This window comes from Gopherus flavomarginatus, chromosome 4 (genome assembly GCF_025201925.1).
Source record: "Gopherus flavomarginatus isolate rGopFla2 chromosome 4, rGopFla2.mat.asm, whole genome shotgun sequence".
In the NCBI taxonomy this organism is placed as follows: domain Eukaryota; kingdom Metazoa; phylum Chordata; order Testudines; family Testudinidae; genus Gopherus; species Gopherus flavomarginatus.
In genome coordinates, this window is record NC_066620.1 from 73127068 (window position 1) to 73152949 (window position 25882).

The 25882-nt window shown below is 38.5% G+C and overlaps 1 protein-coding gene across 1 annotated transcript in view; it reads left to right on the forward strand.

Moving 5' to 3' along the window:
- Window positions 1-25882, forward strand: part of AHCTF1 (AT-hook containing transcription factor 1) — a 78149-nt gene that overhangs the window by 33693 nt on the left and 18574 nt on the right. The window contains exons 9-28 of the mRNA XM_050950360.1: window positions 963-1095; window positions 1185-1366; window positions 1874-1935; window positions 4345-4473; window positions 5467-5557; window positions 5638-5727; window positions 5907-6047; window positions 7478-7582; window positions 8387-8480; window positions 12075-12198; window positions 12276-12332; window positions 13971-14117; window positions 15144-15331; window positions 15538-15682; window positions 15763-15894; window positions 16922-17069; window positions 17162-17312; window positions 18003-18110; window positions 22801-22996; window positions 23863-24066. Coding sequence (XP_050806317.1) covers window positions 963-1095; window positions 1185-1366; window positions 1874-1935; window positions 4345-4473; window positions 5467-5557; window positions 5638-5727; window positions 5907-6047; window positions 7478-7582; window positions 8387-8480; window positions 12075-12198; window positions 12276-12332; window positions 13971-14117; window positions 15144-15331; window positions 15538-15682; window positions 15763-15894; window positions 16922-17069; window positions 17162-17312; window positions 18003-18110; window positions 22801-22996; window positions 23863-24066 — 2627 coding nt within the window. The remainder of the gene's footprint in view (window positions 1-962; window positions 1096-1184; window positions 1367-1873; window positions 1936-4344; window positions 4474-5466; window positions 5558-5637; window positions 5728-5906; window positions 6048-7477; window positions 7583-8386; window positions 8481-12074; window positions 12199-12275; window positions 12333-13970; window positions 14118-15143; window positions 15332-15537; window positions 15683-15762; window positions 15895-16921; window positions 17070-17161; window positions 17313-18002; window positions 18111-22800; window positions 22997-23862; window positions 24067-25882) is intronic.

A 25882-nucleotide genomic window follows, 5' to 3' on the forward strand; every position in this document is an offset into this window, starting at 1 on the left:
TGCACTTAAGATTTTCTGTGAAGACTTTCTGCTACTGCTGATCAGAGAGCACACGCTGAAAGAGCAAAAGCTGTTGTGATAAACTGATTCAGTTGTTTTTTAAACTTAAAGAGTCAATGACTTCAGAGATAATTTGAGCAATTGACAAAACAGAAGATAGAACAGAGGCTAACAGAAGAACACTTGTAGGAAATGGGATGGGGACCCCCGACTGGAAATGATGTACCTAGAAGAACCTAATAAGGGTAAAAATATTCATATTTTAAATTTGCATAGTTACTTTGTTCCCCATATTCCACACACCAATAGCATAGGGCATTAAGTGTCTCCTTTGCTCACATTTTGAGGAGTCTCCCTTTCTGCCCCATTTAAAAAAAAAAACAAAACCAAAAACAACCAACCCTTATTGGAAGCTACTATAGTATTAGGCAACATATGTTGTGTTTTTTAAATTAAGGTATTTGTTCCTGTTATGTTACATGATATTCTTGTGACACTTTTGTATTTTGAATCTTATCTGGTTGAAAAGTAGCTATTCTAGAAGCATGTAAATGAGGCAATTACACAATGATCAATAAATGAATAATGCAAACCACTAATCTGACATTCTTCTTAATTTCATATTGATGGTACTTTGTAAAGGTATTAACTTATATTTTTTTAACACATAGCTACACATTTTGATAAAATAATTGGAAATATGGGAAATTCAGATTAGCCTGGTCCCAGCAATAGATATTTTATTAAATCTGTTATATGAACAAAATGAACCTGGGTTATAGCTACTGAAGGAGTTAACATTTCATATCTTTAAGACACTAAAGCATTCTGCCAAAATATTGTTGTTTTTTTTTCCTACCCCAGCGATAGTGTTTAACAAGTAGTATGACAAGCTTAAACTAAATGTTATTGTGTAGCAGTGCTTGCTGATTTATTTTAAAGAAATGCCATCTTTCTTACAGTAATATCTCCTGATACGAGTGTATCAGTCTTCAGCTGGCAAGTGAATACATATGGCCAGGGCAAACCATCTACTTATTTGGGCATATTTGACATAAATCGCTGGTATCACGCTCAAATGCCAGATTCTTTGAGGTGAGACTTTGTGTGTATTTTACGTAGCTTTCAAAATGGTTATATATGATTAATCGACTTCTTTCTTGTATGTATTTACTTTCTCTAAGACCAGGGGAATTTCTTCATAATTGCCCCTATTTTGCATTATGGTCGCTGGATGCTGTAGTGAGTATGACTTCTTCACACCACATCTTGGATATTCTGGTACATGAGCGAAGCTTAAGTCGTGGAGTTCCTCCTTCCTATCCGCCCCCTGAGCAGTTTTTTAATCCAAGCACCTACACTTTTGGTATGTATTTCAGTTTAGCTGAATTTAGGAGAGCAAACTTAATAAGAGAATTGAGGTTATGTAATTTATTGATTTTTTTTTTCTGTGTGTGTGTGTGTGTGTTTCCTGTGTGTAACTTTAAACAATTAGAAACACTTAAATGTTACTTTCAAAATAGTTCTTTAATATTGGAAAGTATTTTAGACGCAGATTGCCACATTTTGATATCTGATGCATTTGTAATATAGCCTGTGAAGAAATGATTGTTACAGAAATTAAATAGGTTTAATTTGTGTACTGTGCTAGAGCTGTTCTGTATAGTGTACCGCCCAAGTAAAATTTCCACACAGATGTGTGAATGTTGCAAAATAAATTTGTAAGTGAACTAGTGAGCCAAATAAGTATATTTAGCTTTTTAATCCACTCCCAATATTAACCCCATTTTTAATAGAAGCTGTTTACTTTGTATTACTGTACCGTATTCTCAAAAATGTAGATTTTTTAGCCAAGTGCTCTTTGTTTTCTTAGATGCTACTTGTTTGTTGAACTCTGGAGTTGTTCACATGACTTGCACTGGGTTTCAGAAGGAGGTACTTTTTTTTTTTCTTTTCTTTCTTGCTTTCTGATATCTAAAAAAGTTCATCCTCTGTCATTTGTATTAAACTGACCTATATTTACCAATGCAGGGGGGAGAGCATTTTGTGCTAAAAGGGCTATATCTTGCCCCATTAAAGTCAGTGATAAAATTCCTATTGGCTTCAACTGGAACAGGTCCTAAATATGTGTAGATGAGTCTGATGTAGATTTCTCAGGAGGTAACGATAAAGCCGTGTGTGACTTGGTTTGAATTCTAGATTATGGAGCGGTAACATCCTTGTCTCTCCATACATAAGGTTGCAACTGTTTCTTTTAAGCCTGGATTTTCATCATTATACAATTTAGGACAGGGAGAAGATTTGAAAATTTGATGGCTAATTTAGGATGGAGAGGAGTTTGTTTGTGTATTTCATTCATACATGTCCAAGCACAACTTTCAAGCGCTTCATGGATTACAGCTGCTGAGAGAGAGAGTCTGGACCGGGACCTTATATTTTTAGGAGGGAAATTATTTTCTGAATTGGAAAAGGGAGAACCAGTTACATTCCACCTAACTAAATTTTTGGTACTTAAGTAGCTATGAACTGAAGTCGTACATGGAGTAGGTGTTTCCATATGCAGTAGAAATTGAGTGTAGTTTTGTGCACAACACTTTTATGCTGAAGACTTTATCTCTTCTACACATGTTTATATTACCTCAGAATATTAATGACCTGGATACTGTCTAGTCCTTGCTCCCTCATTAACTGGCATTTCTTCAGCAGAAATGCAGTAACTCCTCACTTAACATTGTACTTATGTTTTTGAAAAATGCTACTTTAAGTGAAACGATGTTAAGCGAATCCAATTTCCCCATAAGAATTAGTGTAAATAGGGAGGGTTAGGTTCCAGGGAAACTTCTTTCATCAGACAAAAGACTCTATAATATAGTCATATTCAGAGGGTGGTTCACTTCAAATGGTGAACTAGCACTCAGCTGAGCCCTCAAGGGTTAACATGTTGTTAATATAGCCTCACACTCTACAAGGCAGCACTAATAGAGGGAGAGGAGACAGCATGGCAGAGAGACTGTGTGTGTGTGTGTGTGTGTGTGTGTGAGAGAGAGAGACGTGCATTGCCCCTTTAAGTATGCTGACCCCACTCTAAGTACATTGCCTTTTTAACTAGATTAGCAAGTTGAGACAGCAGCTGCTGCCAGCAAGTTCCCTCCATCCTGAGCCCTGTGGTGTCCCTCCCTGCTCTGTGAAGATAGGGTACAGGAGCGGGAGGGTTGAGGGGAGACCTGACATTAGCATCCCTCTTCTGCCCCACCTCTGCACAGTTAGCAGGAGGCTTCTGGAAGCAGCTCCAAGGCAGAGGGCAGGAGCAGCACAGGACAGTGGGGGGAGGGACAGCTGAATTCCAGTAATTGATAGTCTGCTGGGTGGCTGCCGCACAGGGGAGCGGGGAGCTGATAGGAGGGCTGCCAGTCCGCCATGGTTCCAAGCCCCCATCAGCTAGCTCCAATGGGCTGCTCTTTCTGCAAGCAGTGGACAAAGCAGGCAGCTGCCAAACAACATTATAAGGGAGCATTGCACAACTTTAAACGAGTGTGTTCTCTAATAGATCAGCAACATAACAATGAAACAATGTTAACTGGGATGACTTCAGGTGAGGAGTTACTGTAATTTCTGGGGTGCTGGTTCAGCCACTCGAGCTACGACTGATGCACTTCTGACTTTGTTGCTGTCCCTGTGTGAGAAGCACTTATTGGTGTAGAAAAAAAAAGCCACAAGAGTATGCATTCTTGGCCCTTTTGGCATTCCTTTACACTTCTCAAAAGTTGTTCTTGTAACCTAAGACAAATCTGGTAAATTACAACCATGCAGCTCAACTAAGGAGACCAAAAAGTCCCTAAGATTGCACATCTTTTGGCTGTTTTTTCAAATCTCTATTTCTCCCACAGATAAGAACAGAGAGAATCTCATCAAGTTTTTGGTTTGTGTGTGTAATTTTAGCATTCATTTCTGCTGGGATGCTAGAGTCAGCATTTAAGAAGCAGCGTGGTGTGTGTGTTAATAGAGAAGCTAGATGAATATTTAGACAAGATAGTCTAATGGCCGCTGTCTTATTTGAGTAATCTGAGACTTATTTTGAGAAATTTAATTGTTCAGGTATGTGCTTTGTTGCTTTGGTATGCCATCTCAAAGACTATACAACTGTTAAATTTACATGCCAACTTGGTAAAGTATACTTGTGAGGTAAGATTTCTTTGCTGCTTCTGTTTAGAGAAGAGAAGTATTTTGAGGGTGTTTATAACATATCTGCTGTAAATAATTACTCATATTTGTCAATTGAATAAACATCAGAGTTGAATAATTATAGCTGTCTTAATTTGAAATTGTTTGTCATTAATGTTTCAGACCTTACATTTTTTAAAGAAATCTGGTTCTTTTTTAAATGAAGCCATTCCTGATAACTTCAATAGATGTCTTATTGCTGGCTTGCTGTCTCCGAGACTTATTGATGTGCAAGCTTCTAGTTTGACTCAGGTGACTATATATTGTCATTTTGTTTAAATGAAATTATTGTAAAACTACCAGAAAATGTGATAAATACTCTCATATGATTTGCCTGTGGCATAAAAATCACAAATATATACAGGAGTGAAAGTAACTTAAAGGACTTAGCGGTACGCTGGAGTCCTGAGCAGGAGTGGGGCCTCAACTGTGAAACAAACAAAAAACAATATTGGTTTTACCTTCTTCTGCTATTTTATGTTGTATTAAAAACTACCTGATGCACTTCCAGCAGAAAGAAACCACGTTCTTGTTCTCATGAGAAATGCCTGATTTTTCACTTACCTTCCTTGTTAACAGACTTTCCCAAAATTATTGGAAAGATATGATATTTAGCTGTACTTCTTACTTCTCCAGCCAAAATACGTATTTTGAAGATGAGAATGGTGAAGTCTGTATATTGTAAGAAAACAGTAAAGTGCAAGAAACCCTCACTAAAGAACTGTTTTCATTGTGTTGCTCCTTTCTTTTCATAAAACTGCTGCTAGTTTTCAAATCTAAGGACAGTAAGGTCAACAAACAGCAAGAGCACAGATGCCTTTTCCCCAGCGCACTTATATGGGTATTTCTCCCTACACTTCGATGCATCTTGCCCCTAATCACAGAGTAAATAACTTTTTAGAATTCAGTATGTGAAGGGATGAAAAGGATAAGAGGCAAACTCTATTAAACACTCTCTTAAATTGACAAAGAAAAAAAAATCCAAATGTTGTTATAACTTTGAAACTGCTTTTGGGACCTTTTATCTACAGCTAAGATCTAAGATGGTCTGGAAAGAATTGTCTGCGGGTAAAAAGTTTCTAATCATACTTCACTAATTTTGTACTGATTTTGTTCAAACGTATTTGATTGTTTTTGGCATCCAGATACATTGCATACAATTGGAAACAAATCTTATTTACCATTGCTGGCTTGAAAGCATTTGAATCTTTTTTACTATCTATTTTATCTCTGTTACATTTTTAGGAGGAGCAGTTAGAAGCTATATTATCTACTGCTGTCCAAACAAGTTCTTTAGGACTTCTTACTGGCTGCATCAAACAGTGGACAGCTGAAGGTAATGCTCTGCTTTTTATTAACTCTATTTTTTGACCTAGAAGAGAATTTGTTCTCATGATTTTTAATTTTTTTTAATAGAACAACCAAACTCAGCTGCTAACCTGCGCTTTTTTCTCGAGTGGACATGGAATAAAGTGATTTACACAAAAGATGAGTTTGACCGGATGTGTAAGTATTAGAGTATAGTCATTTTTGCAGGAAATAAGTGTTCTTTCCTAATTTGAATACATGCAGTAATGTGGGTGTATTAGTACTTCACATGATAGTTTGTATGTCCACAGAAATGCTTTTAACTCTTCTCCTGAAGTTGTGTACAGACTAACTATGTAATGTTTGTCCTTTATAAGGTGTCCCACTGTTTGATGGCTCATGTAACTTCATTGATCCACAGACTATACAGTCTCTTCAGCACTGCCAGTTGCTTCTTAGCAACCTTAGCACAGTCTTGAACTGCTTTCTAACAGAAGCACAAGAGCTCACTGAGAGAGGTTTGTAACAGTATTATCAACTTGAGTACATTTTATTTCTAAGGTAGAGGAATAGGCCCGAGTTATGGAAAGTGTGAGCGTTCCCTTTTTCAGTTTCACTTTTTTTTTCTTAATTTTCTCCAGTTTGCAAAAGAGGATCAAGCTGCTTGTTTGGAATTTTGCAATCAGGTTCAGCAGCTGGGAGAAGGATTGAGTCTATGAATGCGGAACATTGTAGTTGTCAATTAACCCTCAGGGAGGAGGCTATTTGGAGGTTGCTTACTGAGTGTGCATGTGGGTGGAATAGGGTAGTCAGCTCAAGAGGTTGTGTAAGAGGCCACTGGCTAGAACAGGGGTGGGGAATCTTTTTTCTATTGGGACTACTGACCCACAGAAAAAAATCAGTTGCGGGCTATATGCAGCCCCGCAGGGGAGCTCGGAAGCTCAGGGCTTCCCCTTGGTTCTGGGGTGGGGCCAGAAATGAGAGGTGCAGGGTGCGGGAGAAGGGATGAAGGCTCCGGATGGAGGTATGGGCTCTGGGCTGGGGCTGGGGATGAGGGGTTTGCAGTGCAGGCGTGGCTCCGGCTGGGGCCAAGGGGTTTGAAATGCAGGAGTGGGCTCAGGGCTGGGGCAGAGGGTTTGAGGTGCGGGCTCCAGCTGGGCAGCGCTTACCTCAGACAGCTCCTGGTCGGCAGCACAGCGGGGCTAAGGCAGGCTCCCTGTCTGACAGGGCTCTGTGCTGCTCCCAGAAGTGACCGCCATGTCTGGCCCCTAGGCGGAGGGGCTTGGGGGCTCTGTGCCGTGCACACTGTCTTCCGCAGCTCCCATTGGCTGTGATTTCCGGCCAATGGGAGCTCCGTAGCTGGTGCTGGGGAGGGGCGGCAGTGCGTGGAGCTTACCTGATCGCCCCTGTTCCTAGGACATGACGGCCGCTTCTGGAGGCTACACAGAGCCAACTGGACTTTTAACAGCCTGGCAACCCTCGCTTCCCTCCATAGCGGGGTGAGCCTGCACGGAAACTTGCTGCGGGCTGGAAATAATGAAGCAGCAGGCTGGATCTGGTCTGCAGGCCTTAGGTTCCCCATTCCTGTGTTAGATGCTGCAGCCTCTAGGGTGAGGTGTGTGTTAGTAATACCCAAGAATTTTCTTGCCACTTCATGAAGTCTGAAGTCCTGAACAGGGTGAGAGCTCTCTCTCCAAAATAAAGGGGGGGGGGAAATCCAGTGCTTAAGGAGCTCTAAAATAGCAAATCCAGGTGTCTCCATAAGAATTGTAGAGGAAAAACTGTAAAGTAACTGTTGTTTCCAAGGGTTGATTAGAAATAAGAAATGTAAAAATGTCTTGAATGCTTTCAATACAAAAAAAGAACCAGTTTATCAATGTCATCATAGTTAATATTTCTGGTAACTGAAGGAGTTGAATGGCAATGTAATTTTATAAACTCTTTCCAGGCTTTACAGATTTGACAAATAAGCAGGTTGTAACCAGCCTTATTTCTCAGTATGCACATGTGGTCATTTGGTTCTGCCGATCCAGTCTCCTTCCAGAGGGTTTAGGTAAGTTTTGAACAATAACACAGTTCAGATGTGACAAGCGCTTACCACTTTGTGCAATATTTGCTTCCAAAAGAAAAATTCTTAAAACCATAATTTGGTAAATGACTTACCAACAAATTGTGTTGGTACAGCTGTAATGTATACTTAAGTTTCATCAGTGTAGACTAACCTTTTATGTAATTGTTGTTTTAATCCAGTTCCAACGCTAGCTTTACTTTTAAGTATTCCACATATTTTGGTAAATATTTACTCATGGTGGTTAACTCCTCCTCCATAAGAAGTCTCTTACTAGGTTTAGAACTTGGTCTATTCAGTTTCCTAGCTAACTGTCCTTATATCCCCAGTATTTTGATGGCATTTTTTAATCAGTAAAAACACATGTATTGGCTTACATAGATGTAGAAGAAAATCTGCATATAAATACTCCCTTTACAAATTTAAAAAAGCAGTCCCTGTCTGAGATCACCTAAAAATATATTTTATTCTGCTGGGGACAATAACACAGAAACTTTTACTTCATGTGGTCTGAATTACCCAGTAATCTTTATTCATGGGATAATTTTCAAATATGGGTCACTTACTAAAATAAGGAATGAAGTGAGCCTTGTGTCTTACTGCTGTCTTATTTAAAAAAAAAATTAAAAAGAGCAGAATTAGAACCACTTTCTTCCAAAGTTGTCAAATTGCTTGTTCTTAATATTAAAAATGAAACTCAGCAGTTATGTCTGTTTCAAGTCTTTTTAAAATTACTTCCAATTTTATTAGGTTTCTGGAACTATGTATTTTTTTCTCTGTTGCATGCAGATGATGATATGCAGTTGTCTAGGCCTTTCTACAATTACCCAGTAATACAAAGCTACTGTACTGGTCACCGACAGAAACTAGAGCGCTTGTCAAGGTAAGGTTCATTCACAAACTCACCCACGCCTACCACTGAATTCAGAGGGACTGCTTTATAATAATAATAATAATAATAATAATAGGAGATATACCTATCTCCTAGAACTGGAAGGGACCTTGAAAGGTCATCAAGTCCAGCTCCCTGCCTTCACTAGCAGGACCAAGTACTGATTTTTGCCCCAGATCCCTAAGTGGCCCCCTCAAGGATTGAACTCACAACACTGGGTTTAGCAGGCCCATGCTCAAACCACTGAGCTGTCCCTCTCTTTCATATGTAAAGGTGGGGCTCAGGGCCACTGTTGGTCTACTCCCCCTTTTTAAAGTGAAACAATCCTTGACTTGATGCTAGAAATATATTGGGTAGTACTGTAAATAATTTAATCCCAAAGGCTAAACTGTGTGACTTCTGCAATTCAAAAAGATGGTTTATTTGGTAACATGGCATTAATTATCTCTGATTCAAAACAGATAGGCAGCCCCAAGTTTCCAAATGTTTTGTTTAGACATGCAAAGATGGACTATTAAAAAGGGGTTAGCTCTTTAAATGACTGTTTGATAAGACATCATAAAGTCTGTTTTAGGACTAAATCCCTTTTTTGGAGTTCACCTGTATACATTTTTATACTTCAAGAAGATGGCCCTCACTGTTGTGTTCAGTTGAAACATTTAAAAAACTAGCTCTCTTCTAACTCAGTACCCAGTTAGAAATTACATCTTTATCTGAACTTTTTACAGACTTGTTTATTTTTCATGTGAAATGTCTTAACTAGGATTAATATAGATTTTTAATCTAAAATCACACTGATACAAATCAAATAGAAATAATTATAAAAATTTTCCAGCAGGATTGGAGCTAAGAAAGATACTAGAGAGAAGGTGGAAAAATACAGCAGACACTCAGGCCTTGTCTACAAAATTAGGTCAACTGAAGTCGTTATACAGCCACTGCAGTAATTAAAGCAGTGGTTTTCATGCACACTATGCTCCTTCTGTTGATAGTATGTGTCCTCACCAGAAGCACTTCCACCGACTGAAGTGGGGCATTGTGGGGCACTGACAGCTCTTGGGGCTCACAGCCAGTGTCTACACAGACGTTGCCTCACTCTAACTACATCAATCTAAGCGCTATACCTCTGGCAGAGGTGGAATTAAGTCGATATAATGGGCGACTTAGGCCTGGTCTACACTAGGGGTGGAGGGATTGATCTAAGATGTGCAACTTCAGCTACGAGAATAGCGTAGTTGAAGTTGACGTATCTTAGATCGACTTAGATTGACTTACTTTGCGTCCTCGTGGCGCAGGATCGACAGCCGCGCTCCCCCATCAACTCTGCTTTCACCTCTCACGCTGGTGGAGTTCCAGAGTCGATGGGGAGTACATTCGGGGATTGATGTATTGCGTCTAGATCGATCATTACCCGCTGATCCGGCAGGTAGTGTAGACATACTCCCTTACATTAGCTGGAGCAACATTGCAGTGTAGTCACAGAGTAATGTCAATGTAAGCTGTTTTACGTCAACCTAACTGCAATGTAGACCAGGCCTTAGCCTACTAACTCTGTTTAACATAATTTATCAGAGGGTAGCTGTGTTAGTCTGTATCCACAAAAACGAGGAATCCAGTGGCACCTTAAAGACTGAAACAGATTTATTTGGGCATCAGTCTTTAAGGTCCACTGGACTCCACGTTCCTTTTAACATCATTGGGAATTTGCAGGTGGTACTTTGGCCACCAGGAGTCTCCAGTGATGTTTGAATGGAATTAAAATTACTAGACTTCAAACCAATGTGTTTCCCTTGTTCATACCAACACCTATGTACAGCATAGCTGCATGAAATTGGAATTTTTTCAGTGGAAAAGGTGAGATTAGAAAGCAAAACATGAATTTTCCTTAACTTTGGCAGAGTATTTCTGTGTTGGCACAATTACAAAATACTCTGTGGTGATAAATCTATACAAAAAGAATAGTAATTCTTCGAGTAGTGTCCCTATGAGTGCTCCACTGTAAGTATGTCTGCGTCCCCGCACTGCTGATTGGAGAGCTTCGGTAATGGTATCTGTTCGGTCTGCACATACACTGTCTCTCCTCGTGCTGTGCCACGAGGCTAGCCAGTGTGCACGGGCCAACCGTCCTCAATTCCTTCTCAGCCACCCTTGGTGAGAGAGAGAGAGAGAGCCATTAGAAATCTAAGGCTATTGTTCTTCCGTTTGCAGTTAGTTTTCTCCAGTGTGGGGTATGGCAGGCTTCAAGAAGTGCCACACTTGTAACGAAGTGATCCCGGTTGTAGATAAGCACTCCCAGTGCATCCATTACCTCGGTGAGGGCCACTGAGTGCACCCTCTGCCAGCAGGTTTGGCTGAGATCCCGCAAGGACAGAGAGCTCCACCAGAAGATTATCTTTGTGGAGGCAGCTCTCTGACCTCAATTTCCTGGCTGACATGAGTCGTTCCCACAGCCTTCATCTTCTAAGGGAAGTGAGTCAAAGAAACAGGCTGGGTACTCCTATTGTAAGTCCTCCAAGAAGGACAGGAAGTCCCCTAAGTGAGCCTAGGGATAGCTGCAAGTGATCTCTATTTCACTCGGTATCCTCAGCACCGCCAGCACCGAGACCACAGTTCAGCACCAATGCACAGCGATTGTCCCTATCTCAGAGATCTGCAGAGCAGCAACATGGGTACCAGTCCACACTTTCGCAGAACACTCTACAGTCATTGGAGATTCCACCTCCAGTGCCAACCTGACTCCAAAGTCCCAGCCCTCCAAGATGGGTATTGCTTGGATGTTGCGTACGGTGAAGCACCCGTATGGACACTACTGTAAGAAGTCACTCATCTTGTGCAGTAACGAAGGTTCTTCGAGATGTGTGTTCCTATGGGTGCTCTACAACCTGCCTTCCTCCTCCTCGTACTTCAGAGTTCCCATTTATGACTCTGCGGTAGAGAAGGAATTGAGGACAGTTAACCTGTGTGCTCTGGTTAACCTCGTAGTGTAGCTCAAGTTGTGACAGCGAATGTGCGGGCCCAATGAACACTGCTACCGAAGTTCTTCTATCAGCAGCACAGGGACGCAGACACATCTACAGTGGAGCACCCATAGGGACACACATCTCGAAAAACCACCGTTACTACACAAGGTGAGTGATTTCTTCCAGTGATTGTATTGCCCAATTCTCTTACAGATGGTAAGAATACAGTAACTAACTTAATTTGATGTTCAATTTACAGGAACGTTCCAACTTTACATTTCCTGATGTATTAAATCACCATTAGCCCTTCTGTAGCAAAAATATCTGAAAACCAGGTCATCCTTAATCTTGTCTTAATAAATTATGGATTTAAAATATCTATTAAAATACAACTTTTTGGCGTATTTTTAAACATGACCAACTGAGACGCTATGCTCCCTTTTTAGTTCACTTGTGTAAATGTTCCAAATTCAGTTTTCATTCTTTTTGGCATATAGTGTTTTTCCTGCGCCTTACCAGATAAATTTGGTTGGATTTTCTTCAATTGGTAAACGGATTTTCATGATAAATTGGAATTATCGCACGGTTTTTACACTATCAAAATCCATGACCTCTTCAATTGCAGAGGGAAATGGAATGCCGATTGCTTGATGATTGATGGACTGCTTTCCCAGTTTGGAGATCAAGTTGAGAAATTGTGGCGAAGAGATGAAGGAGGAACTGGGAAATATCCCCCTGCTAGCTTGCATGTAAGTAAGACTTCTTAAAAAGGCAAAAAATAATGACTTTACAAATTATTTGGTTAATTTTTCTTTTTTCATCACAGGCGCTGCTTGATCTTTATTTGTTACAAAATATTGAAGAAACTTACAAACATGCAATTGTATCCTTTTGACAATGTTGAGAGACTGAAGATGTAACCACGCAATATATTCACATTTAAAAGACTGAGCATAAATTTAGGATTAAATTGTAATGGAATAATTGTTTCTTTTATTATACTTTAGATTTTTCATTTTAATGGCTTCATTAAAACAATGTGATTCTGTGGCAAATAAGTGAAGTTATTCTTAGGATGTGATGCCTGCACCAAAATATATGAGAATTCTCTGTGCTCTGAAGCAGCAATAGTTACCTAACACTGTTTACAGAAGTACACATTCTTGCTGAAATCAGCGATTCTCCAGCACAAGAAACAATGTTTGCCTCTGTTCTATTAAAAATGCAGGCACATGGAATATTACCCAGAAAAAGAAGAATGTGATGGAGAAAATGCTTGATTTTCAAGCTGCTAAATATATGGAACATTTGCTTTTGCCAAGCTTTGTGTGTTACTTAACCTAGGTCGGAGGGGATAGTTTGGATTTTAGACACAGTGACTCCACACCTCAGTTGTTTTAATCTGTTAACTAAATAATTATGCACTGATCAGAGGGAGAAGGTAGAAACTAGCAAAACACATGATGCACAGGTTCTTTACAATCCAAGTGAATTTTTTGTTTGTTTATGGCATGGTGGGAAGGCTTTCTCATTCATATTTAATTTTTATTCTCTAATTCTATTCTCTGAATTTAGTGTTACAGTAGAACCCCAGAGTTACAAACACCTTGGAAATGGAGGTTGTTTGTAACTCTGAGATGTTTGTAACTCTGAACAAAATATTACAGTTGTTCCTTTAAAAGTTTACAGTTGAACATTGAATTAATATAGCTTTCAAACTTTACTATGCAGAAGAAAAATGCTGCTTTCCCTTTATTTTTTTTAGTAGTTTACGTTTAACATAGTACTGTACTGTATTTGCCTTTGTATTTTTTGGTTTTTGCTACTGATTGTGTACTCCCGGTTCCAAATGAGGTGTGTGGTTGACTGGTCAGTTTATAACGCTGGTGTTGGTATCTCTGAGGTTCTGCTGTATTTTTAAGTCCAGGAACTTGATCACAGTATGGTTAAAACTTGTAACTGTGTCCCTGTTCGAAAGCATTGGTGTCTGAAGCATTAGTCATCGAGATATGGTTAAGTCCTATCTACAACATATTTGTATTACTGGCTCCTTTACCTTGACTATTTTTCAAGTAACGGTGAGGGTATCCAGAATTCCATAGCAGTTTCTCTTAATAGAAGTACAGGATTATTTCCTTATGTGAAGTTGAGTAAGAGCAGCTTTTGTTCATTAGTTTTATCACAAAGCAGGGGTCCTATATTTATTACAATTAGGAGTGCAAATCACTGCTCCATCACAGAAACACTACCATTCCAGACTTGTGCAGTAGTCTTCTTTTACTAAAATGGGAAAATATTACAGCTTCTTTCAATACTTATAAATCAAATATAAGTTTTTATGTTAATTCAGAATGCAGGTTTGGGATTAAAACCTGGCTTGTTGGGTTACAGTGGACTGAAAATTGCAAGACAACTATTTTCTGCTGTGTAATACTTATTTTTATTGTTACCTTCCCTAAATATATGTAAGAAACTTTCCTTCTTGAAAAGTTATTAGCCTTAATCAAGTACTTACTGTCAGACAATTTATTTGCTGCTAGATATCATGCATTCCTTTCCAAACAAAACAGAGACTTCATTTGACTCTTTCCCAACTGCCTTTGCTATCCCTTGGGGTCTGGTTAGACTTGTTCAAGGTTTTTGGCTTTTGGATCACAATGACTATGAGGTAAATCATTTACTTAAGACATATATAAAGATGCAACATTATGGTCTCAAGATGAACTTTGGTCATCTGATTACTAGTCAAGGGAGATAAAGAGATAGAACTTTTAGTATTGAAATATTGTTAATGCATAAATTAAATGGAAATAAACAATAAATTGTATCTGAAGTCTGATTATATTCTAATTTAGTTTAAAATGGAATAGAACCCAGTTGTAGTCAACTTTATTTACACGTTTGAATTTTCCTAGCTACCTGATTCATGAAAGCTCTTGAGCAAATTTCCAAAGATGGTTTTATGCAGATTTAAATGTTTAAAATATAGCTGAGGACTCTGCACCAAGAAATGAGGCAAAACTCTGTAAAAGTGACTTTTAAACCCAATGCAGATTTAAATTGGGTTAGTTTTTAATACTTTAATTCCTTACCTGTGATATTATAGCTAATATAGTATGCTTTTCAAGTTTGGTAGAATAATTTATATAGCAACTGCTAAGAAGTTAAAAGAGCAAATTTCCAATCTATCCTCAATGAATAGTTTTAAAAGGATATTCTCACTTCTGCCTCCAGAGACTGAGACCAAATGGTCAAGAATTAAACAAAGTGCAGCCCAAGAAACAATCAGCTGAAAGCCAAAAAGAAGTATTGAAATGACTAGTGAATAAAGTGCGTAGTACGATCAGTGAAATTTTGATAATTTCATTTGGTTGCAATCATATGTGCATAAAATTATGGGTGGTGTCACTAGCAGTTTAGATGACATACAGGGTTTTTCTGAACCGGGGAACTTATAAGTTGCTCATTTGAAACTGAAATCCTATTATGTGGTTAACTGAATCTGTCTTCTGTCCAATTACTTTATTAAATTAGACTGAAGGACAAATATATGTTTTAAGTATAAACGTACTACTTCTAATGTTGTAAATGCACCTGAAATATGTTTATTTTCACTTGGGAAGTTTCAGACTTTTTTGTTGGAAGAGGTGAGCGTGTTGGTTGTTTTAATAACTTTCATTTCTAACTTCTGCAGAGTTCATTGGCCCTTTTATTTCATCCAGCTACAATCAAAACAATGTCATGGCAACATATGAAAATTATTCAAGCCTTGATGTGCCAAGGAGAGCACAGACGAGCCCTCAGATACATACAGATGATGAAGCCATCAATGTCAAGTAGCAGTGAAGTTGCACTTCACCTCACTGTTTTATTGTATAATAGGTAAAGAAATAGAAAATATATCCTGATTAATCTGTTATATTATGAAAACTATAAAAAAAAACTAAACAGATTTTGGCTTTCATTGTGTATTTTATTCAATCTTTTAGTGTTTAGTTCTTTTTTAACACAAGTCATGTATCTCTTGCTTCATTAAAATTGTTGGTCGAAGTGTTAATCCTCCTCTGCATTTCAAAAATTAATTTCAGGTGTATGGTGGAGGCTTGGAGTCTACTGCAGCAGCACTCCACCAGGTTAAATGTAGAAGAGTTGTTGAAACACATGTATGAAGTCTGTCAAGAGATGGGACTAATGGAAGATTTGTTGAAACTACCATTCACAGATACTGAACAAGTAAGCATGGGCAAGAATGAAATCTTAATCATTTGTTTGGAAAAAGGAGGCAGAACTCTAAACCATTTTGTTTCTCTTAGGAATGTTTAGAGAAGTTTTTGCAAACCAGTGCTGGTATCCAGAATCATGAGTTCCTTTTAGTCCACCATCTACAGCGTGCCAATTACATCCCTGCATTACAGTTGAATCAGTCACTGAAAGTTAATCTCGTGGTAAGCTTCAAATTCTGCTAGGGTGAGGTAGATGTATTATGTATCATTTCACTGAATGTTAATTGGTAGCATGCTGTAAAAATACTTAGTGCATGCACTTTTAATATATACTGTATGTTTTAAAATGTTCTTTTATACCATTCTTTTAAATATTTAGAATAAATTGCCCAACATGAAATTACAGCAAAATTTAACACTTAAAGTACTTTTCAGACACAAATTAATTCAGAAAGTAGTTTTAGATAAAATTAAGTGTTACAGAACAAACACATTCTGTATTTGCAGTAATCTGTATAATTTAATTCTAAGGGATAGATCCTATTGTTTTTTATATATCTGCACAAATGAAAAATTTCAGTAGATCTCAGTGCTACAAAGGTGTTCAAACTACATAGTTCTGTCATTAGGCTTCTGCACACAGTATCTTGGAGTTTTTGCTGTCGGGAAAGTTATCTGATCTCTGCTTCTGGCAGACTTGTTACATATTTTAACCCTTATCTGTACCCAGTATGGGAGGCTTATTGAGATTGATGGCTAGTGTTCCCTTTTCTGATTGGCTAGTCCAGAGCTAACTGCCTCCTACGGAAAGCAGCATGCACTTGCATTGTAACTCTGATTTATATTAGGTTTAAAAAAATAAAACATGCATTAGCTTAAACTGTAATTCTCAAACTGCTTAGCCAAAATGTATGACTAAGAAATGCGAGTTTTTGTGTGTATATTAAAATACGCACAGACACGCCGGGTAACGTGTATGTAATGTGCCTTTTGCTTCACTGAGAGTTGCCCTACTTTCCACCAATTATGAGCAATCATCACACACTTCAAAGGAGGAAAGAAAAAGAAAATATATAGTCTGGATTGAAGGGTGGAATTTGATTCTCTGTGTGTCTAATATGTATAAAAATCAGACACAGACTTAAATACCCACAGCATTTCTTAAGATGCTGCAAATATGTCAATTAATTGTATTTAACAAACATTTGTTAAGAATTATCTGATGTGCTTTTAATTGGTTGTTCATTAGAATGATCGTGATCCTCGTTTAAGAGAGAGATCAGTTGCCAGAAATTCTATATTAGACCAGTTTGGAAAGATCCTTCCTAGAGTGCAAAGGAAGCTGGCTGTAGAGAGGGCCAAGCCTTACCACTTATCTTCTTCAATTCTGAGAGAAGGTGAGTTTTGTTTAAGAATCCATGAATGATTAATTTCTCTTGGTTAGTGTTCAGAGATTAGATTTTTTTTTTCCTTCCCCTTTCATTTTTAGTTTCGAGACCCAAGCCATTGTCAACTGTGGCAAAACAAACTACTGCAGGGAATGTGCTTACAAGAGCAACTTTCATTAATAATGTCCTGTCTAAAATTGGAGAGGTCTGGATGGGAAATGAACAGAAAAGTGATTTCTCACAATATAATAGGTAAGAACACCTATGTTACTATGTGAAATTGCTGTTCAAACTACTAGGACACAAAGAAAAGGGACAATGTAGTGCGAGAAATGACTACTTTGTTACAAGACAGATTCAAGTTATGGAAATTAATGGTGTCTGAGTTGTCGTCTTAGGAACTTGTGATACATGCACTGACAAATTCTTGTATTGATAACTGTTTTGGAGTCCATTAACCCTCACTTCTTGTAGACAAAGGTGAAAATGATAGTTTCGGGGATTTAAGGTTGTGGGAAGTATAGTCTGTCTGTTTTGCATATCTGACTTCTGGCTTTCTCTTTCTAAATCCTCATCTGAAAATGTAGTTGTTTATTTGTTAAGTTAAAAGAAACTTAAGTTTGCAGAGTCAAACACTCAAAAGTTAGGAAGTGCCAGTTTTAAGGTTCCCTGTGAACCTTAATTCAGCTCCCTTGTGCATCTGCATAGTTGTTCTTTAATTACATGATGAAATACTTTTTTTTTTCAAAGGACATCTGCCTCATTTCAGCCCACATAGTTAGTTTGGATATATTATAAGCAATTGGAAAGTGGGGTGTTCTAATCAGAAGTGTTGGGCAACTTTAACTAGAGGCAACCAGCTCCAGCTATAATAATCTTTAATCCAAATAACCCACTCACAGAAACTACAGGTAGGAGTCAATTATGTTCTTTCATTTGCAGTCCTAGAACTGAAGAACTACCACCTATGGCACTGCCTTTCCCTGATACAGAATTACCTGACCCATTTGTTGGTACTCCAGTTACAAAGTCTTCACATAAAAGTTCCAGGTATAGTACATCTTCAGACTAAGTATTTAGAGTGGGTGTGGGGTATGCTGAATAATTGAGCAGTTTCCATTCTCAGTGTAAGTACCTTCAGTTTTACCTAGGTGCTCTCTTGTAAGGAAGTGGTTAATAGAAGGCTTGCCACGCAGTAATGTCCCATGTAGACAAGCCCTTAGTTTGTTGTCTTCATAACTATTCTATTCCCTGGTTTTTAGCCTTTTCTATTCATAACATTTCTCATTTTTGTTATTTAGTTCTGTAATCTCTGGAAAAAAACTTATAATGTTTAAACCTCTGGGTTAAAATTTGCTCTGACACAGTGGTATAAATTTGGAGTGATTCTCAGTCAACAGCTTTGTACTGTATTTATGCCAGTGTTAATGGGAAGAGAATTTGTCATCTTTATTTACAAAATACTGTGGATACACTAGTGGCAGGGGTGGTCTTTGTAGATAAACATTAAATTGTTAATATGATTCACAAACTTTATCAGTCTTTCCACAGCGGTCATGATTTAAAAAATGAATACAAAATGCAAAGGAACAATAAAATGACACTCTTAATAAAAATGGAGAAAAGACAAAATTTATTTTTGAATTCTCAAGTAACTAGAATAAATATTTTTCATGTAGTACTAGGTCGTAAGCTCAGTATCAATACTATAGGTTAAAATAGTTCCAACCTCTTCTTTTAATCATCTGACTGCCAAGGAGCATCCTTTTCTCTGATGGTTCAGTTCATACCTTTATTTCCTCTTGCTCAGAACTGAATAAGATCTCTCTCTTTAATTTGCTTAGAGGCAGATTTGTCAGCCAGCTCTTCGAGATGCACTCAAATTTAAAGCATTGACATATTCTTCAGATTGCCACATATGGGAAGAAGAAGACAGAGATTGGAGAAAGGGGGGCTGGTAGAGGGGAGAGGAAAGGGGAAAGATAAAGGGTGGGGCCAGAGTGTAGTTTGTCATGGATGTGAAGAGGATGTAGATGAAGGAACTGGGCTTGTGAGAGTAGGAAGAAGAATAAGAGGATGAAAGGAGATAGAGAATGGAAAGTTTGGAGGGAAGGGGAGTAAAAGGAGAGACTCAGTACAGAGAAAGGATTGTCTTGTGCTTAAAGCTAGACTGGCATTCAGGAGCGCTGGGTTACATTCACTGTCTCTCTGTGCTTCAGTTCCCATTTGTAAAATGGGGTAATATTTATCTTCCTTCAGTTTAGATTGTAAACGTTTTGGTGCAGAGACTGACTACCTTTTCACAGTGGAGAGTCAATCTCAGTGGAGTCTTCTAGGTGCTAATGTAATGCAAACAATTAACAGTAATATAGGAGAAACTTCGAGAATGTTTTAGACAGGTCGTTATAGGATGTTGGGTAATGTGCACAGCTAAAAGTTGGGCAGTATAACTGCTGTAGCTAGATGATTGGAACCTTACCTGTTACCTTTTAGAAAAAATGTTTTCTAATGAGCCTGTTTAATGAATGTTGTGGATTTGTAATTCACGTGAGTGGATATTTAATGCTACATTGTTGCCTTTGGAGAAGTGGAATTTCCTCCTACAGACACTTTTCTCGGAAGGGATCATTTAATACATTCCCACACAGTTGCCTGCCAAAGTTGTGAGATTTTTTTTTTCTAATTGATAAAGAAACAAAATGGAATGGAGGCAATATCTAGTTAGGCCTCCTTGGTGTGTAGTTGCGTGTTGCACACTATTAAGGAAGCTGTAATAATTCAGAATGTAGAGATGAAAATATTCTAATCAGGTCACATCTTGTAAACTGTCAGATCAGCTTATAGGAAAGCAACTTAATTTTCTATTTTCACATTTTAAATTTAAAGTAAGAACATAGAACAGCCATACTGGGTCAGACCAAAGGTCCATTTAGCCCATTATCCTGTCTTCTGACAGTGGCCAAAGACAGGTGCCCAGAGAGAATGAACACAACAGGTAATCTTCAAGTGATCCATCCCTAGTCGCTCATTCCCACTTCTGGCAAACAGAGGCTAAGGACATTGATGAACCCTATCCTCCGTGAATTTATCTAGTTCTTTTTTCAACCCTGTTATAGTCTTGGCCTTCACAACATCCTTTGGTAAGGAGTTCCACAGGTTTGACTGTGTGTTGTGTGGAAACAACAAACAAACTTCCTTTTGTATGTTTTATACCTGCTGCCTATTAATTTCATTTTGGTGATCCCTAGTTCTTGTGTTAGGAGGAGTAGTAAATAACACTTCCGGATTTACTTTCTCCACACCAGTCATGATTTTATAGACCTCTATCAAATCCCCCCCTTAGTCATCTCTTTTCTAAGATGAAAAGTCCCAGTCGTCTTATCCTCATACAGGAGCAGTTCTATATCTCTAATAATTTTTGTTGCCCTTTTCTGAATCTTTTCCAATTCCAATATATCTTTTTTGAGATGTGACGACCACATCTGCATGCAGTATTCAAGATGTGGGCATACCATGGATTTATATAGCTGCAATATATTTTCTGTCTTATTATCTATTCCTTTTTTAATAATTCCCAACATGGTTTGCTTTTTTGACTACCGCTGCACATTGAGTGGATGTTTTCAGAGAACTATCCATAATAACTCCAAGGTCTCTTTCTTGAGTGGTAACAGCTTATTTAGACCCCATTATTTTATATGTATGGTTGGGGTTATGTTTTTCAATGGGCATTACTTTGCATTTATCCACATTGAATTTCATCTGCCATTTTGTTGCCCAGTCACCAAGTTTTGCGAGATCCTTTGGTAGCTCTTTGCAGTCTGCTTTTGACTTAACTATCTTGAGTAGGTTTGTATTGTCTGCAAATTTTGCCATCTCACTGTTGTTCCATTTTCCAGATGATTTATGAATGTGTTGAATAGAACTGCTCCTAGTATAGACCCCTGCAGGACACCACTGCTTACCCTCTCCATTCTGAAAACTGACTATTTATTCCTACCCTTTGTTTCCTATCTTTTAACCAGTTACCAATCCATGAGAGAACCTTTCCTCTTATCCCATGATAGCTTACTTTGCTTAAGAGCCTTTGGTGAAGGACCTTGTCAAAGGCTTTCTGAAAATCTAAGGACACTGTATTCACCGGATCCCCCTTGTCCATATGCTTGTTGACCTCCCTCAAAGAATTCTAGTAGATTGAGGCCTGATTTCGCTTTACAAAAACCATGTTGACTCAACAAATTGTGTTCATCTATGTGTTAGACAATTTTGTTCTTTACTATAGTTTCAACCAGTTTGCCTTGAAATCAGGCTTACCAGCCTGTAGACCCTCTGGAGCCCTTCTTAAAAATTTGTGTCACATTAGCTATCCTGCAGTCATTTGGTACAGAAGCTGATTTAAATGATAGGTTACAAACCACAGCTAGTTCTGCACTTTCACATTTGAGTGCCTTCAGAACACTTGTGTGAATACCATCTGATCCTGATGACTTATTACTGTTTAGTTTATCAATTTGTTCCAAACCCTCCTCTAATGACATCTCAATCTGGGACAATTGCTCTGATTTGTCACCTAAAAAAAATGGCTCATGTTTGAGAATCTCCCTCACATCCTCAACCATGAAGACCGATGCAAAGCATTATTTTAGTTTCTCCACAATGGCTTTATTGTCCTTGAGTGCTCCTTTAGCATCTCGATGCTCCAGTGGCCCAACTGGTTGTTTAACAGGCTTCCTGCTTCTGCTGTACTTGGGGAAAAAAAAAAAATCTTGCTATTACTTTTTGAATCTTTGGCTAGCTGTTCTTCAAAAAAAATAAAAAAGTAAAAGACCTTCCTAATTGTATTTTTACACTTCACTTGCCAGAGTTTATGCTCCTTATTTCCTCACTAGGATTTAACTTCCACTTTTTAAAGGATGCCTTTTTGTTTCTCACTGCTTCTTCTACATTGTTTAGCCATGGTGTCACTTTTTTGGTTCTCTTACTATTTTTTAAAATTTGGAGTATACATTTTAAGTTGAGCCTCTATTATGGTGTCTTTAAAAAGTTTCGGTGCAGCTTGCAGGATTTCACTTTTGGCAGTGTACCTTTTTAATTTCTATTTAACTTCCTCATTGGTGTGTAGTCCCCTTTTCTGAAATTAAATGCTACAGTGTTGGGCTGCTGTGGTGTTTTCCCCGCCACAGGGATGTTAAATTTAATTATATTATGGTCACTATTACGAAGCGGTCCAGCTATATTCACCTCTTGGACCAGATCTTGTGCTCCACTTAAGACTAAATCAAGAATTGCTTCTCCTCTTCCCAGACTAGCTGCTCCAAGAAGCAGTCATTTAAGGTGTTAAGAAACTTTATCTCTGCATCCCGTCCTGAGGTGACATGTACCCAGTCAATATGGGGATAGTTGAAATCTCTCATTATTGAGTTTTTTATTTTTATAGCATCTCTAATCTCCCTGAGCGTTTCACAGTCACTATCACCATCCTGGTCAGCTGGTCGATAGTATGAAGCATGAAAATACTATACCTAGAGATTCTATGGTACAGTTTGGTTCTTTTAAGATTTTTCTTTCATTTGATTCTACTTTTTCTTCCACATATAGTGCCACTCTCCAACCAGCACGACCTGTTCTATCCTTCCGATACATTTTGTACCCTGGTATTACTGTGTCCCATTGATCATCCTCATTCCACCAAGTTTCTGTGATGGCTATTATATCAATATCCTCATTTAAATCTTGGCAGATTGCTGGATTTGGTGGTTCGTCCTGTTCCTCTGTGTTCTCCCTCATTTGAGAGTAATTGGCAGACACCATGTAGAGCTTCTACTTCATGTACTATATCCAGCCCGTTACAGTCAAACTCACGGAGCGCCATATTGCACACGAACATTTCAAGAGCATCAGAGTTTAATTTGTTGGAGACTCCTCTTGTGGTTAAGGTATGTAGAATTGCTAAACTTAAAGTATTTTTAAATTTCTTTTATGGAAAAAACCACCCCACAGTGCACAATGACAAGCATGTAGGTATTGAATTGTTGGATCACCCATATATGCATTTTATTTGTATATGCCTAGTTCCATTAGAAGCAATATGTGGATAACAGATTTAAGGAGAGGAGTATTACAAAATGATAAAATTATCTATTAACAGTTTATCCTTTACCAAATAGTTTTATAAAACAAATTTATTTTTATTGAAGTGCGGGCAAGAGTGCTGAAATGGGGAACGTCAACATGTCCAAATACTACTTATGCCAGTTATGGAATAACTAGCCCTTAGGGGAAGTTTATTTTAGCCCCTACTAATTAGTTTGGCGTAAACTCCTAAGCATGATGGCTTATATCCCTTATATTTTCTTCTGCCGTAAACTGTAACTGTAGATGTTTTTATGCATATAAATGTCAGTCTGTTTGTGAACTTCATTAACCTCATGGCCTCAACAATATCTTAGACGGTAAGTGCCATTATTTTATTATTCGTACGCACTTTTGTTTTGTTTACAGTTTGCTGCCATATTTGAATCTCTCTCTGTTGAATAATGAAAGTGTGAAGGAATTTTTCATTTAGCTACTTGGTGCCATTCGTTTTGTACTTCTTTGTTGTGACCATACTTGTCTTTGTTCTGAATTACATACTTAGTCTTAAAAATCTCTTCATACAGATTACTTTCCATAATAATTTTCATGACCCATCTTTCAATGCCAGTTCGCGCAGCTAGTGCAGCAGTGACATTCCATGGAATTGACACTTTGCATGCAGTCTTCAGTTCAAATATCAAATTAAGATGTTTGTTCCTTTACATAGAGAGCTAAAGCTTTGGCCACATCTGCTGCTGCTTCTGGTTTCCCTGGAATTACTCTGCAGTCTATTTTGAGATCCAGTCTTCGCACCACACCCTTAGCAACTCCTTCTGCATCTCCAGGAAGATCAATTACTCCTCCTCTACGGGCAAAAGAACTCCGAATTTCATTCAGGGAAGAGAACGCAACTTCCAGATGGACAGCTGGGGTAAGTTGGACTACAGTTGATGAAAGAGAAGTAATGGTGGAGAGTTTTAAAGCTTTGTAGATTGCAACTTGGTTTATGTTTTTAAAGCTTGCAGTACATCACTGTAGATTGTTCTGTGTGTGTGTGTGTGTGTGTAACAGCAAGTCAAAGAATAAGCGAAAATTAACTCAGGAATCAAAAACTATTGTAATGGTAATAGAATTTATGCAAACGGAGATCCAAGTATCCATAATGAAATAGCACAATGACCTTAGCAGTCCTATCGCAAGCCTTTGAACAAGAAATACAAGGTGCTCTTCCATAGAAATTCTTTCAGGAAATTGCAATCTACATACCACTGAAAATATTTCAATAGTTTAGGAAGAAAAGGGTTATACAACCATTGGCCAGTTGTTCTTCAGTGGTAGAATTATGGAAATTAAATATTGTTACAACTTGGCCCAGTATACAAGTGGACACGGTGTCTGGGTCCCACATCCTTTAAGCCAGCTGGGTCTAGGATAGAGTCTAATCACGGTTTCTGGCTCTGAGAACATTTGGCATACCCTTGGTCACATCTGACTCCTTTCCTCAGAATCTGAGATGCCACCTTCTAGCTGTCCTAGACCCCATATGACACCCGCCGAGCCCCCCAGTCACGTATACATGCTCCACCAAGGCTGTGATCACTCAGCTTCTAGTTTAACACCTTTAGAGACAATATGGTGGAATAGAAGGAACACAAGCTTAGCAAGAGGATTTCTTAACCACAGAAACTTTACTATTAAAGCACCCAAGAGTTAGATTTTTTGAAAGCAACTGAAGTCCTGAGAAGTATCCTACTCACATCTGATCTCACTCCTTCTGAGAGTCTTAATTTGTAAACATTTCAGGCTGGGCAGACTCCCTCCTGGCTGCTCTCTTCTGCTAGTCCTTATGTTTGGCAATGGTCACACCACCTGAATAGAGCAGACCTTTGCTCTTAAGTAAGGTCTCTGTCTTTCTGCCATGTACCTTGCTGAGAATTTCCTCTCCCTTCCTCCCATGCTACTCCCCCTATAGATAAACCATTGTTCCAGGGGAAGAGGGAGGTGAGCTAGCAGTTAAGACAAGCAAAATTGTCGGCCTCAGATTGCAGTCTCGATGATTTCTCAGTGATAGTCCTTCAAAAAGGTGTCAAGCATGTTTCGTGGGCAGGGAAGCTGTCTGGAATGCAATGCAATAGGCTTACCTCATACAAGTTCAGATTTGGGTAGTCACATGTTCTTGTCCACTGTTGGGAATGGACCACATCCACCCTGACTGAATTGGCCTCATTAGCATTGACTCCCCACTTGGTAAGGCAACTCCCATCTTTTCATGTGCTATATATTTATATCTGCCTACTGTATATTTCACTCCATACATCTGATGAAGTGGGTGTTAGCCCATGAAAGCTTATGCCCAGATTAATTTGTTGGTCTCTAAGGTGCCACAAGGACTCCTCATTGTTAGTGCTAAAATCTTCACTCACAGTACAACAGAGGGTTCATAGTTTAATACAGATGTTCCAAACAGTATTCTCCATGAGTTCTTAGAAAATAATATGCCGATTTTGACTTATTTGCAACTAAAGTCTAATATCATATCCCATGTAGGAAGCCCAAGTTTCAGGAGACCATCAAAACGAGGATAGAAATACTAATTACAAGAAAGGCCACCTCAAAGAGCCTGATCTCTGCATGGTGTGTAATATATTGTTACTGATGGATCTAGAAGAGAAGATTGGGGGGGAAATGGGGAAAGGATCTAAAAGCAGATCTGACTTTGAAACAAGTGTGTGGAGGAAGGCCAAAGC